The 15,850-nt window shown below is 42.1% G+C and overlaps 1 protein-coding gene across 1 annotated transcript in view; it reads left to right on the top strand.

The window, feature by feature from the left end:
- The first annotated feature begins 915 nt into the window (after window positions 1–915).
- Window positions 916–15,850, top strand: part of KDR (kinase insert domain receptor) — a 43,969-nt gene continuing 29,034 nt past the window's right edge. The window contains exons 1-9 of the mRNA XM_028506487.2: window positions 916–1,285; window positions 4,976–5,069; window positions 7,019–7,215; window positions 10,545–10,675; window positions 10,916–11,084; window positions 11,678–11,817; window positions 12,455–12,632; window positions 14,051–14,165; window positions 14,252–14,415. Of these exons, the coding sequence (XP_028362288.1) occupies window positions 1,219–1,285; window positions 4,976–5,069; window positions 7,019–7,215; window positions 10,545–10,675; window positions 10,916–11,084; window positions 11,678–11,817; window positions 12,455–12,632; window positions 14,051–14,165; window positions 14,252–14,415 (1,255 nt within the window). The 5' untranslated portion in view covers window positions 916–1,218. The remainder of the gene's footprint in view (window positions 1,286–4,975; window positions 5,070–7,018; window positions 7,216–10,544; window positions 10,676–10,915; window positions 11,085–11,677; window positions 11,818–12,454; window positions 12,633–14,050; window positions 14,166–14,251; window positions 14,416–15,850) is intronic.

Raw genomic sequence — 15,850 nt, 5'->3', positions numbered from 1 at the left:
TACGGGTATCTTGGCTGGACGTTGTGCTCTGAAAAGGGGCCTAGTCTAAGGCCCAAGAAGAGTCACGCTAGGGGCTCCTTGTGGGGTAACACGATGGACAAAAGCCCTTTCTCAAAGAGAGCCCCACTGGCGGGACCGGGGACCCTCCGACCCCCCGCGGGCACGCCAGAGTCCTGGGCACCTCCAGATCTCTGGAGGCCCGAGGTAGGTTTTTTGAGCAAGCCGGGTTGGGGGAGGGGGCTCAAAATTAATTGCTTTTGGCGGCTAGACAAGTAACTTATAAACACTTGAAGCCGCCAGGTAAAAGAGAAAATAGCGGGAACTTGGAGAACTGGGCAAGTGTGTATTGTGACTAAGGGCATTTAGATTCAGGTTTTTAAACTACACCGGTACTATTGGAGTCTGAGATTCTGGTTCCCTTCCGCACAGCATCCGCTTTTCCCTAGCTGCTTCAACCTGCTGCCAGTCCTCAACCTGTCCCCCAGCCACTTGAGGCTCGCACTGCGCCTAAGACTGTACCAAACTTTGACTTGCATTTTGAGGGCGCAGTGTCCCTCGTTGAACTCCCAGTATTGCTCCCCAATATTTCGGTGGTTCAGCAACCGACGCTTCGAAACTGTTAATGGCTGCATTTTAATTTTTGCCAGAAACAGGGTTGCTGTGCCCGAGGTGTTTTCCTCTCCCTCGGGTGACCCGGGGGGGGGGGGGGAGGGCGGTTCTGGGGTTCTGGGCCCAGTGTGGGGAGATAGGTGATGTAACGGGTGTTGGAAGCCCGGGATCCAGCCCGGTACCCCGCTAAGAGGCCGGGCGGTCAACAGGGTGGGGGGAGCCCCGCCTCTAAGCCGGTACCGGGTCCTGCCCCGCCCCTCGTCCTGACCCGCATCGCCCCGCCCCCGGACTCTAGAGTTTCGGCCCTGGCTCTCACCCAGCACTGAGTCCCGGGACCCCGGGAGAGCAGGCAGTGTATGGTTTTGTTTCCTCTGCCCGCGCGGGGCATCACTCGAGCGCTGCAACAAGTCCAGTGCTGCCCTGCAGCCGGGATATCCTCGCCTACTCGCACCCTCATACCCCTCTGCAGCCGCGGCGGGAGCGGAGACACCTTCGCCCTACGCGCCCCGGAGTCCTGCGCTGCGGCGCGCGTTCCACCTCCACGCCTTCTTTGCGGGGCGGGTCCCGGGAGAAAGAACCGTGGTCACTGCACCCCGCGCGAGGTGCAGGATGGAGAGCAAGGCGTTGCTGGCCATCGCTGTGTGGCTCTGCGTGGAGACCCGGGCTGCCTCTGTGGGTAAGGAGCCGGCTCCCTAGAAAGAAGGCGGAGAGGTCGGGTGCGGGCGGAGAGATGGGGACACGGAGAGAACCTGGAGGCCGGATCTACCTCGGAATCCGAGAGCTGGAGAGTTGAAAGTGACCTGACACTGTGTGTTCTTTCATTTGTCAGTGAGGAAACAGGCTCAGTGAGTGGCCCAAGATTACCTCGAAAGTTAATGGTCCCCTGAGCCCGGTTCCTTTACACGACTCTGGCCACGGACAGGAGCTTCTGTTGGAGAGTGTCCTGCGGACCCGGCCCACACCCTCCAGGCTCTCGGGAGGCGGGTGTGGAAAGGCGCCCCAGGCTGCCTGGCAGGAGGTGCTCCAGCGGGGGGGAACCGGCGCTGAAACGTCGTCCCGCGGCTCGCACCACCCTCGCCCCGGCGCAGAGAAGGAAGCCTTGCTGGGATCCCCAGCCAGTTCGCTGGGATCGCACCGTGCACTTAGGTCTGCCTCTGTGGGAGGCGAGCGGAGACCTGGGGCTGCTTCCCTTTTGGCTGGAACTCACACACACACCCACTGTATGAGGTGGAGTCCAGGGGGAGGAAAACGTTTGTTCCCTTCTTGGCGCAGGACGCCACTTTCCTCGCAGAGAGAAGGGGAAATTGGGGCTTGGGCCCGGGACTTTGACAGCTTCCCAAAGTGTCTGCAAATAACAGTCACCTAGTAAAAACCATCTTTCAATGCGCTTTGGTCCTTGCGGTAAACGCAAGGTCAGAAAACTTGCTCCAGCGGACTTAGTACCTACATTTAGCCCCACTCTGACTCTCCTTGTCACCAAATATTTATCTCCTTCAAGATTAGGAGCACATATACTCTTGATGAAGTAAATTCTCTTTTCTCCTCTTCTCTCTCTCTCTCCCCCTTTCTCCCTCTCCTTCTCTCTCTCTTTTTCTTTTCCTTTTCTCCTCTTTTCATTTTTCTCCTCCCTCCACCCTCAGCCCCTATCTGTTTTCTGCAGCCACAGTTTGCTGATTTCCAGATTTGCACTCTTTGGAGGGTGAGAAAGGGGAGAGGGTGGAGAAAATGGGGAAAAAAGGTCAAATAATTCAGGAAATTCCTTATATCACAAGAAAAGAATCAGGCCTTTAAAAATGACCCATGTATAAAGTAACTCCATCATTTGTCTCTAGTCATTGAATTTTCTTAATTATTTGGTTCACCAGGGCCTGCTCCACCAGGGACACTCATTTGTCCCTGACAAACCCTCTCTCTCTTTCCCCTTTATGGGGAGAGAATGAAGGTCTGGAGCATGTGCTTCTGCACCCCCACAAAGAAGCGAGTTGCGTTTAAGCCTGGGGTGTTTCCTCGTGGAGCAGTAGTGAACTAATCGCGCTGCCCTGAATGTAATGATGAGGTTGCCCTTTTGGAGTGTGTGACTTGCTTAATTGGATTGGACTATAATTGGTGCCATCAAATTTTAGAGACAGAGGCACTGTTGTTTTTCCTTCCTGTCTTTGGACGGGCAACAGTGCACAAATTAATTAATTTTGGCTATGGGATTTGAACATAGAGGGGCTTTTTACTGAGCAGTAGCATATGTACTTCTTATAACTATTTCTTTAGAATTTCTGAAGAGTAGGACCCAAACTTGCCAGTGAAAATGAATGAAACTTAATGGAGCAAAAAAGAAAAAGAATGAGTGTTGGCTACACATACAAGTTGAAAGTTACTATTATTGATAGCCTTGTTGCATATTTTTGTTGTTGTTGTTAAAGTAGCTTTAGAATAGTATGGTGGTGTTTTGGCTTCCCATGAAAAGTACCTTAACATTTTTTTTGACATAGGAAAGTACATGGAGGGTGTGAGATAACCTGTTTAAGAAATTTATGAGATTCTTCAAGAATCTCTTGTTTTGGTGGTGGGTGGGCGGGGCTTAGTCTTCACTTCCACTTTTTATCTTTCACACGAATGCCCCCAGACAATGGATTCTTTCTCGTTTGGATCATTGTACAAATTATTTTAAGTTACTGTTTTCAACAGGTTTCTCATGTTGAAAAACGTAGTGGCTTTTGGTTAAGTTTTATATCTGTGTTTATCCAAATGAATTGTTTTCATTTTCCTTTTCTGAGACAAAGTGGGCCTCCATTATTGGAAGGTTTTTCTTTTGCTTCTAAACATTTTTGCTTTATTGTTTGTCTCCTTTGGGGGTGGCTATTCCCTTCATATTGGAAAATGCTGTCTAATTCAATGAATAGGACCATCCAAGACCAATGGTTGTCCAAGAGTGGCCCATAGGCCATGTGTGATCGAGTCACCTGAAATGCTTGTTAAAAGGCAGATTTGTAGGCCCAGGGATGTTCTGACACATCTGAAATTCTAGGAAACATTGCCTGAAACACAAATCAGTACCAGTGCCAGTTAGTTTGAGATTTGTTGACATAAGTTAATTTACAGGTTTTTAAGATTTTTGTATTCCATATTTTTACCATGTTATTTATCAACAAATCTATAGTTGTGTCAGCAACTTATTTTGCACGTCTGGGTGAGTCTGTGAGAACACGTGTGATCAGTTGCTCGTTTTGCCTGCAGCTTGTTCCCAGTGGGATCCATAGGTTCAATGCCTTGGATATTTGCACTGAATATTTGCTCATTCTCTGTTTACTCATACTCTCTTATATTTGTTAATACCCTCTTATTTACCCAACAAGGTCAATGCCAGTTTAGGCCTAGAGAGTCATTTGTACTTAGCTGATATGAGTTAACAACCATACTAAGCTTGGGTGCTTACCAAGCATTAATCTCTTTTTAAGGTGGTATTTTGAAGATCCAGATATCAGTTAAGCCTATTGCAGCCGAAACAGTTCTTTCCCTGATGCTTCTTCCACACTTCATAGCTGGTTGCATTTAGTTGACAGAGAACTCAGTTTTCTTGCCGGGGAGTAACCTAACCCGCGGTGAGGAATCTGCCCCACGGTATTTTTAGGTAAAATCAGATTTTTGGTGTTCCAAGCTTGGTATCAGGAGGAACCCAGGTTTGATTATTGGGATTCCTCAATTGTAGTTTCTTAGCATTGTACTTTTTCTAGGCCCATTCTCTGAGGAAAAGTGTGTTAATAAGCATGTTATATGACATTAGAAAATGTTTTCTTTCATTCAGTTCCTCTCACCTAGTTTTAATATAGTCTTTCAACCTTAGCAGTTCAGTTACCAGAGGAAGTACACTAGAAAATTGATAAAGGAAAATGAGACAAGTTTGTGGATACTCCTACCCGCTCCAGGATACATATGAACTACATAGAAATCTCTCTAAGTAGTATTCATTAATCAGCAATTTACTCGAATGTGTGCATCCTACGTTTTATAAGAAATGTCAGTGGGTCCTTTCCCAAGGGAGTGAGATCATCAGATGAAGGTTCATTTGGTTTCAATGTCCCATATCCTTTTGTAAGACCTTGAAGTTGGCAATGCAGGAAAACAGGAACTCCACCCTCGCTCCATGAATTGCAGAACTGTTGTGTTGGTTTATGACCATCTGCCCATTCTTCCTGTTATGACACAGCTTGTGAACTTTTACTGGGAATGGTGAAAAGTAAATTCGCAGGTTTATACAATGATTTGCTGAAAAGGTCTTTTAAATTTATGGAGTGTGCATTGTTTATGGAAGGTGTTTCCTATTGGGTCTGAATCAGTGGCAACTATATTCATTTATTCAATTTGTTTCTAGGTTTGCCTAGTGTTTCTCTCGATCCACCTAGGCTCAGCATACAAAAAGACATCCTTACAATTGTGGCTAATACAACTCTTCAAATTACTTGCTGGTAAGGATTGATTTTAGATACGTATTCCCTGTGTTAAGTAACTCATTATGGAGTGAAAAATAATTTCCATACAGTATAATCGATTTATATTAATTGTCTGTAAGTAACTGGGTTTCTAAGAAATGATGTAATAATGAAAAAAATGAGAAAGGTCTTCTCCCAAAATTCTGCACAATTTTGCTGGCATTTTTTTTCTAGTGCCCTCTGCCAACACATACACACACATGCACACACACCAGTGACCAGTGTAGCACCTGGCATATAGTGTATAGTAGAAACTCAATAAATATTGAATGAATAAATGAAATTGAGTACATAACCTTAAGCGATAGACTTAAAGAAGTTTTGGGCCATATTTTATAAAAATCAGAGTGGCTCTTGGGCATCTGTTTAGCTGTTTTTAAGAACTTTGTGTCATGATAAAATTCTGACTGTAGTAGCAATTTAATATTCAGCTCTTAATGTTACTGAGTGCCTGTTCTACGCAGGTAACGACTTCATAACGTGGCTTGATATTCTGGAATGCCTCTCTTCTCACTTGCTAGCAAGAAGCCGTGCTGTGATTGATTTTTGCTAAGTAGGGAAACAGGCCTTTATGACAAGAAGAAGAGGCCCTTAAATGTTGCCTTTCAGCTCCTACCCCAGAAAGGAAAGTCGAAGACCTTGGGGTTTAACATAGTGATTATTCAGAAGCTGGTCAGGACCAGCGTGTTTGGGCAGAATGATGGGCAGAGGCAATGTTGCTCCCTGAGAGGAGTGCTGGAGGTTCACCAAGAACCTTGGCAGCTTATTGCCATTGTTTACAATTGTAGAGTATCAGGTGTTCAGCACAGTGACATAGATCTATTTTAGACTGCAGAGGGTAAAGGATACCCTAGTCCGTTATCCAGAGTAGGTCACTGACACCCAGCCCTTGGGGAGAAAAAGCACCCTAATAGGTGCTGTTTCTCTAGCTTTGCTATTTCAAGACACATTTCTCAGTAGATTTTCCTTTTACCCTCAACAATGAGGAATATTTAAAGTCTTCAAGATTTCATACTGCTTTTTTGAACTCTGAATAAATATTACTTATGTCCTGAACAAGCTATGAAAGTCCATGGACATAGTTGCAACTTCATGAAAAGTTCAAGTTCTTTGAAAGAAGGGTCAATGATGTTACCTACTTCCTGACATTGACTGTCTCCCTGGGGACTTTGTAGAGATATGCTGCAATGAAAGTAACCTGTGTCTTAGCGCACTCCTTACAAGGCCCCATGAGGCTTGTAGACAGTTGCAGCCCTTTCCTTCCTTCCTAACCTTGTGTCTTACTCTTCTGCTTGCTTGCTCTTATCTGGCCACTCTGGCTTGCTTGCCATTTCCCTAGCACTCCACTTATGTACGCACTCCAAGGCCTTTACGTTTGTGTTCCCTCTGCCTGGAATTCTGTTCCTTCCGATGTTCATGCAGCCTACCTCGTTGAGTCCCGCCCTTCCAGAACTCGTCACTCTTTTCTTTGCATTGTATGTATTTTGTCCATGGTAGTTATTACCACTGTTTAGAGAATACATATTAATTACTTTTTAAAAATGTCTGCTTTATTGCAGTTTATTTACTTTTTAATTGCCTGTCTCCTCTAATTGGACTGAGATTCCATAAAGGCATTGATTTTTGTGTGATTTGCTCACTGCTGTATCTCCAGTTTTGAATAAGGTTGGGCACATAACACACACTTAATAAATGAGTGAGTAAATTAATAGGAAACTCACGAATCCTTGTGAATGATTTCTGAAGCTGAGTCTACGGCTTTTTGTCATTTGTTGATATAGCCTGTCATTGTCAGTAGAAGTCTGTGTGACCAAGTATATATAAGTTTGAGAACAGAATCTTCTGTGTTGTTGTTGTTTCTTATTAAGAAACAGCTGCATAGTGTGGCATTGCACAGTCATGCTTTCCTGGAATTAATTTTTCAGGGGAGAGAGGGACGTGGACTGGGTCTGGCCCAACAATCAGAGTAGCTTTGAGAAAAGAGTGGAGGTGACCAACTGCAGCGACAGCCTCTTCTGTAAGACACTGACAATTCCGAAAGTGATTGGAAATGACACTGGAGCCTACAAGTGCTTCTACCAGGACACTGACGTGGCCTCAGTTGTTTATGTCTACGTTCAAGGTAAGTGGTTAAAAGAAGTTCATTTCCTACATCGATTTACAAGTTATAAAACACAATAGGCACAAAGAAGAATCGGAGTACAACAAAAGGCTCGTCCGAAAGGCTCTTGGCCAACAGGAATATACAGAATTCTTCTCTGCTAAGGCTTCCTCTGAGAATAAGACTTATTGATTTGTTCTGGAGCTTGGGCTCTGTTACGTCTCTTTTGTCCTCACCCAATTAGTTTTGTTCTGATCTTTGTTTCTCAGGGAAATCTGTGTTCACAATTGGTTATGGGGATTTATAAAAAGTCTTCTGATGTTTGAAGGAAAAAAAACCCTCAGAAATACTTAAAAAGAGAGGTTCAGAGTGAATTATGGAGAAGTTTCTGTGGAGAGATAGGTTATCTGCAGTGGTAAGAGCTTTTCCCAAGAATGCACAGAGAAACGGCCAAAGGCTCTGGACCTTTTTTGTACGTAGGAACTTTTCTTTTCCCTCTTACACTTCAAAATAAACAATTCCATAAGAATTGCACCAAACAATTTGCATGGTACAAATGAATGTGCTGCATCAAAGGGCCTTTGAAGACAGTGTTTCTTTCCTCGGTTTGTGTGGTCTGAGATATTGGATGATATGCCCCATCTCTCTAGAGTTGACAAGTGGGATTGACACCATGGAGGCCAACTTAACATCCATGTAGAATCAACACACAATGTTACATGTATTCAGTATTTGTAATGTGAATGATTCTTGCTTTTGTGTTTCAAGACTCTTCAACTACCTGAATTTCTCTATGATACCTATCATATAATTTAGAGGAATGTAAGTGTTGTAGGTAGTATTTTGCTTGGATGTACTGAATATTTTTTTTCAGTGAGGATAAGCCTTTCAGACATATTATTTGTACATGTACATAACTCTTTAAATCTCAAAGGATTTGAGGTAGGTGAAGAGGGCTTCTACTTTTTCCAGAAGCATCTTTTACAGAACAAGAATTTAGTCAGCTTTGGAAAACACACTTGCATATTTCCACTTACATTTCGAGAATGCAGTATAGTCAGTGCAATGGAAACGTGGAAACCACATCAAAATAACGTATGTCATTCCTGGATTGTAAAATATTTAAGGATTATTTTTGCTCAGGGTAAGCACAATCCAAGACAGAATTCTGTGCCCTCCTCTCCTCTGCACAATTTGAAAGAGACAAGGCTCAGATCTTCGAGAATTTCTGGCTCCTTTTGATCTGGCAGTCTTGGGAGCCCAGGCTTTCTCAGAAGATTGCAAGGATTTCCTGCCTTCAGCCTGTCTGGAAATAGACTACAAGATGAACCTCTCCCATAATATCTCCTTATTTCCTTCTCCCTGGAGTCAGGAAACCTGGAGACATGTGAAAATTCATTTCATGGGTTTCAGTAAATATTTTATTTTGAGAGGATGGGTGGTTGTTTGGGTTTCTTTTGTTTATTTCCTTTTCATGGGATACTGAAATAGAATTGATTTACCATATAGCTTTAGTCTTACGTCAAGGGGTTAATTCAGTTTCCAAAGGCTTCTGTAAAGCAAAGAAAAGACTAGCTCTGTAAGATTTATAACATTTCCTAGCGTACAGATGAAAGGTAGATACTATGAAGAAGTAGCAAGCTCTAGCGCTGTTTATTTGTACACTGCCCATCTTTGGTATGCCATTAAATTCTGTTTCCTGTCTGAGAGGGGAGCTGTTCAAGATTTTGGTCATGAAGCTTAACAATGGGAAAGAAAACACTTAAGTATTCCCTATGGACAGTCCTTTAATGTCCCCTCTGGTCCCCACCTTACTTCCCTAGTTTTCTGACCCCACTCCTTCCAGCAATGGATGGAGCCAGGAAGTGGGTCCCGGCCTCACAAAATAATGGCTGTGGCATGTGGTGGGCTGGATTGGCTGCCTTTCTGCACTTTCCAGCTGGAAAGGAAATCAAACTTCTGCTGTTGCAGAGAATTAGTGGCCTTGTCCTCTTTGGTTTAATTAACTCTTCCTTCAGTTGGACCAACCATCTTGAAGAGCGCTGAAAATGCTAAGTCAGGTGTGTTGGGCATGGCAGCTTGAGCCATCATCCTCTGAGGTCTGAAGCAGGACTTCACACCGCATCAACTTTGTCTCTGGGGAACAGAAGAGTATTCTGGGAGCATATTAAAATATATGAACAACGTTTGAACGACATTAAAATCTCTTTTGTTTTCTTCTCACTCTTTGCCATGGTGGTTTTTCATGTTGTTGTCATGGAAGATATTAATGACTGCTGAATCTTAAACTAAATACAATAACTAATAAACAATACTTTGTAAAAAATCTCATATGTAATCTTCGCAGTTTTAAAATACCCACATAAAACATTTCAAAAATTGTTAGTTATTTCTTGTTTATTTTAAAGGCCTTTGGGGATCCATTAGTTTATTTTCATGGCATTCACATTATTTGCCTAAGGAAAGAAAGCATGAATTTTTTAATTTATTTTTTATTGTTATTCAAGTACAGTTGTCTCCATTGTCTTGCTACTAACTTTCCCTTGCCTCCCATCCTCAATCCTACCCAACTTTGGCCTTGCCCATGGGTCCTTTATACATGTTCTTTGATGACCCTTTCCCTTCTTTGCCCTGTTAGTTCCTTCCCCCCTCCACGTTGGTTACTGTCAGTTTGTTCTTTATTTTAATGTCTCCGGTAATATTTTGCTTGCTTGTTTGTTTTGTTGATTAGGTTCCACTTATAGATGAGGTCATATGGTATTTGTCTTTACAGCCTAGCCTATTTTACTTAGGATAATACTCTCCAGTTCCATCCATGCTGTTGCAAAGGGTAGGAATTCTTCTTTCTTTCCGCTGCATAGTACTCCATTTTTTAACATCAATAAGCTTGGTAGGTAAAGTGTAAAGATATAAGTTTACATTTACTTTAAAATTTATAGATAAAAATATAGTGCATATAAAAATGTATATGTCTATTTATATAAAATGAAGATGTATGTTCCTTTATTTTGAAAAAATTATGAGTGATCTGTTTAAATGTGAAACCTATAAAATATACTGTAGTTACTGATGATCCTTGTGAAAACAATCAATCCCATTCTGAGAGGTTTTTTTCAGGTGTTTCTCACACACACACACACACACACACACACACAAGCACACCCCTCCTGCAGGATGTCCTTGGAGCCATATCTTGACCGGCAGATTGATGTGTGACTAGTGTGAAATGTCGTTCCCAATCATTCACTTCTTGGGTCAGAGTTTTTGAACCTGAAAGAGAATCATTAACTAAATGGAATTAAATTTTCTAGTAAATGCCATTAGCTAAATGGAATTAAATTTTCTTTTAGATTACAGATCTCCATTTATTGCTTCTGTTAGTAACCAACATGGAGTTGTGTACATTGTGGAGAACCGAAACAAAACTGTGGTGATTCCATGTCGTGGGTCCATTTCAAACCTCAATGTATCACTTTGTGCAGTAAGTTGTATCTTCAGTCATCTCTTATGTTTTCATAATTTTAAGCTAATTTTAAGATGGGTAGCTTGTTTATAATACAACATCAAGAATGAGATTGAAAGATATTTTAGGAAGGGTGAAAATGACAATAAATGAAGCTAATTTGTATTCTTAAAAATGTCCATTTTTAGTCATCATTTTATATGGTTTCACTTTTGGATGGCACTCAATTAAATATCTGATGTTTCTTCTTCTCCCCAGAGATATCCAGAAAAGAGGTTTGTTCCTGATGGTAACAGAATTTTCTGGGACAGCAAGAACGGCTTTACCATTCCCAGCTACATGATCAGCTATGCCGGCATGGTCTTCTGTGAAGCAAAAATTAATGATGAAAGTTACCAGTCTATTATGTACATAGTTGTGGTTGTAGGTAAGAGGACAGTTCCTTTCTAATTCATTATTACCACACAGAAAAGGTTGGTTTCCTATATTAAGATCCTGGAGATTAAGGTATAGGGTGAAGGACAAAAGATTTTAAAAATATGTTAATTCAAGACATGCTGTTGGGCAACTCCTGGTATCTATTTTTTTTAATCAAATAAACCTATATGCAATGCAGGTTTTCTCTTCTCTTGCCAAGTGCAAGGATGAAAAAGAATGCTATGAACTGAGGCATATTTTATGGAAAATTTAATGTTCAGAGCATTGCTTGGCCTCCATTATTTTAATTAGACCTATTTTATTGAAAGTTTAGCGGTTTACTAAAGCTGGCACCATTGGCTGTTGACTACTCAAATTTTACTATTTTTTTATCCATGGGGCTATGACATCTTTGAGATCCCCACAGATCTGCTTTGTAAATCCCTATAGGCCGTTTTTCCGGGAGTTCTCACGTATTGGTGAAGCCTTCAGGGAGAGAAGATGTGACATGTTTTAAAGCTACATCATTTTTGGAAAAACTTATGCCAAGTCATAGATTTGTTTTCCTTCTCACTTTCTGTTTTTTCAACTTACTTGCTCCAGGGTCCAAGATTTATGATGTAGTGCTGAGCCCCTCTCACCGAATTGAGCTGTCTGTTGGAGAGAAGCTTGTTTTAAATTGTACAGCGAGGACTGAACTAAATGTGGGGATTGACTTCAACTGGGAATATCCTTCTCTGAAGGTAACACTAACAATTTAAAGCCCGATCTCTAAATACTTTGATAATCAGTTCCAATAGAGTTTGCTTGAGAGAGATAGGGACCTCTCTAGCCAGATAAATTGTAAATGTCTTAACTCACACACACACACACACACACACACACACACACACACACATTTTAAGAGGCTTGCAGAACAGACAGCATCATGGAAAAGAAGGTGCAGCGCCGAGAACTCTGTCCCACTCTGCTACACTCAGGTTGTGAAGATTAGTTTTCTCTGGGTGATTGCATCTCCCCAGTTTGCATTATTTCTCTGTCCTGAAAAGTCCTTGATGTATTTTCCCTTTAAGGGAATTTCTCTTCAAGAAGCGCGTGAGCCACGCTCGTCCTTAAGCAACAGTCCTGTTTGCCTGTTTCTGCAGTCCGTACCCATCTCGTTCCCTCTATCTCAGGTTTTAAAAACCCTAATTCACTTGGTTCTATTTATTTCTCCTGAAACTAAATATATTTGCTGTCTACCTATGTTAAAAGTTCTGAAGTCTTTGTAAGTAGCATTAAATAGTGCTCACCAAGGGCCAAGACTTGATGTTCTGGGTATCTAGAAGCTACTGGGTAATGTTATGCTGGACTTTGGAAGTTCATTAAACTGTTTTTCAGCATCAGCATGCGAAGTTTGTAAACCGGGACCTAAAAACTCAGTCTGGGAGTGACGTGAAGAAATTTTTGAGCACCCTGACTATAGATGGTATAACCCGGAGTGACCAAGGGCTGTACACCTGTAAGGCTTCCAGTGGGCTGATGGCCAAGAAGAACAGCACATTCGTCATGGTCCATGGTAAGCTAAGATCTCCCCTGGGATTATGCTGTACTTTGGAAAGTAAGATGATTTAAATAAATTTAGGTCAGCTAGTGATTCCTGTTTTGTTCATTCAGAAGATATTTTTGAACTCTTGCTAGGCAGGTCACATGACCTAGAGGTCAAGAGCATAGCTTGGGTTTAAGTTCCAATTTTATGATGAGATGAGCCAATATATCACTAATGCTCACTAAATAGTACTTGCAGTAGCTGCTGTTGCTGCTGTTATTGCTATAATGTGCAGAATGTTATTATCTAAGATAGTTTTTAAATTTTCATTTTACTGCAAGGCAGAGGATCCTACTTGAGTAAGCATGAGCTTTGCAGTTGGAAAAAGCTGAACTGAATTACTTTCTGTGGGGCTTTGAACAAATAACTTAATTACTCATTACTCACTTGTTCTCTTTCACTCACATACATGTCTCAGTTTAGAAGATAATTTATGTGGCACCCAACTTATGAGCCTTGGTAAGGATTTGGGGTTTTATAATGTGGGAATGCATAGAAGGTTTTAAGCCGAAACAGACATGTTCTGGATTATGTTTTTATAGGATTACTGGTTTCTGTTTTTTTAATGTGGTATACTTTAGGGATGTAAGGGCAAAAGTAGGGAGACCAGTTAGGAGGCTAATTGCAATAATCCAGGTGACAGATGGTGGGTAGTTTGGACGAAAGTGGTGGAGGTAGAAGTGGTGAGAAGTGATCTGATTTTGGATGTATTTTAGAAGTTAGAGTCAATAGAATCTGCCTATTACTTTGTTGGCTGTGCAGTGTGAGAAAAAAGAATGGAAGATGACCTTTGGGTTTTTTATCATGAGCAGCTGAGTGAATGGTGATTTTACTTATTGAAATATGGAAGATGGAGAGAGGAGTAAGATTAGGGGAAACGGAATTGAGTGTTTGTTTGGAGATGCCCATGAGACATCCCAAGGGAGATATGTAATATATAAACCTGGTACCCAGACAAGTCATGGCCATAGATGTAAATTTAGGAGTATGAACCTGAGGCTAGAGGAAGGGTAGATAAAGACAAGAGGTCTGAGGACTGAGTCCAGAGGTACATGGTGGGGTGTGTATAGAGTGTCATGAAAGAAGTGGAGAAGGAGTGCCCACGTGTCCTAGGGGGACTTAGAGAAAGCTTCACAGAGGGAAACCTGCTTGAAATGAGACTTGAGCAGTTGGGAAGCTTGCAGAGTACACTTGGGGAGAGAGAAGGCAAACCCGAAGCCTGGCGGTGTGGGAGAAGCTGGGAAGTGACTGACAGCAAATAATATGGGGAATCTCTGAACTTCGACTCCCAAGGCCTTTGACTCTTCACTTGAAATGAAATAATAGCCCAAATGATCACTTACAATAAGTTGACATTTTTGAGAATAACTGTTTTTATTTCCTTTCAGAAAAACCTTTTGTCGCTTTTGACAGTGGCATGGAATCTTTCGTGGAAGCCACTGTGGGAGACCATGTCAAAATCCCTGTGAAGTGCCTTGGTTACCCAGCTCCAGAAATAAAATGGTAACTCGTGGAAATAAAATGCAAAGCATTGTTCTACATGAAAGTAGATCTTTAGATTGTATAACTCCTGGGTTTTCCCCCCATAGGTATAAAAATGGGAGACCCATTGAGTCCAATCACACAGTTAAAGTGGGACATGCACTGACTATTATGGAAGTGAGTGAAAAGGACACAGGAAATTACACTGTCGTTCTTACCAACCCCATCTCAAAGGAGAAGCAGAGCCACGTGGTATCTCTGATTGTGAATGGTGAGTCTGTAAGTTTTCCTTCTCTGCCCAACATTTATTATAAAGAGTATGGCCATGTTTTCCTAAACAGCTAGGCCGCTGTTCCTTTGTCACCTGCTGCTTCACTCACAGCAGCAGGGTGGCTCCTGTGTATACAAATGCTCCAAAGGAGTGGAGTTGAAATGAGGTGTAGGAGAGTGTGTTCTGGACAAGTTTGCTTAACAGGCCGTGCAGATGAACCGTTAGGTGGTCAAACGCAAGGTTAAAGTAGAAGGTACCCTCCATGGCTAAAAGCTGAGAATGGCTGTGGGGACAGCCGACAAGCCTAAGCGGCACCACCTTGTTGCCCGTCTCACGGAATCGTGCTGGTGGCATTGCAAACATGTAAGGCTCTTCTTGAATTTTGTGGGAAGCTTCCAGTTTGATTTCATGGTGGATGTATTAGTGACGCCAAGGCAGGTCCACACTGTTAGCTGGTTGGAAGCTTTTCCATTTTTTTTTAAACAGGAGTCTATGATTTGACTCTGAGGCTGTAAAAGGAAGATACTGAGTTTTTGTTTTAAGGATATGATTTGAACTTCATTTTCCCTAACTGAAAGATGTAAATGAATTCTCTAGGTGGGGGGAAAATGAGTTTTATGGTCAAGTAAGTATGGCAAATGCTAAGTTGATGTAAAACGGGTATCTTTATTGCAGGGCCTCTCAGGGCCTTTATTATGCAAATGCATATTGCCATTCCCCAAGGGGACACACATAGTCTTCAAGGTTTAGCAAATTTATTCGACCAAAGCATCCCTCCCCCAGTAAACTCATTAATATCTTGTTCCAAACACATCTGGGAAATGATTCTCCATTGTAATTCTTTGTTCTCCCTGCTGGCATGCGTGTGCAAACTTCAGGATCTCCTCATGTGACATTAAGGTGCTTCCCCACATATCCTGCCACCTCCCTGTGTGTCTCTTGAGGCTGGCTTTATTTCTTTGCTGGGACATCAGCTTCAGGGAGTATTTTAAAAGTAACAGCTTCCAGAAATGTCCCTTAGAAGCCACTCGGCAGTAGGGGGTTGCGGGGTGAAGTTGGGAAGGTGCTAAGTGAGGTGGGGAGAAGGAAATGAACAGGAAAAAAAAAGATGTAGAAATGAACAGTGAATAATCCTATCTCATTAATTCATGAAGTCACTGAACATTTGACTTGCCCTGGCATTTACCCAACTATATAAAATCAGCATAAAAAAGAAGTCAGGTTTTGAAAGTATAATCTAAGGCTTTAAGTTGAAAGTGATGAGAAAATAGTTTCACATTAATGACTTTAGAGCCAAAAAGGGAAGAAAAAAGGACAAAAGAAGGGAAGGGAAGAAGGAAAGGGAGACAGAGTAAGAGAAAAGGTGAGAGTGACTTTGGACATATCATTGATCCTTTTTAAGTTTTATTTTTCTCATGTAAATTGGAGAACAATA

This window comes from Phyllostomus discolor, chromosome 1 (assembly GCF_004126475.2).
Source record: "Phyllostomus discolor isolate MPI-MPIP mPhyDis1 chromosome 1, mPhyDis1.pri.v3, whole genome shotgun sequence".
NCBI classification, from domain to species: Eukaryota; Metazoa; Chordata; class Mammalia; order Chiroptera; family Phyllostomidae; genus Phyllostomus; species Phyllostomus discolor.
The sequence above is the reverse complement of the archived record's forward strand: the minus strand, read 5'-3'. Positions and strand labels throughout refer to the sequence as shown.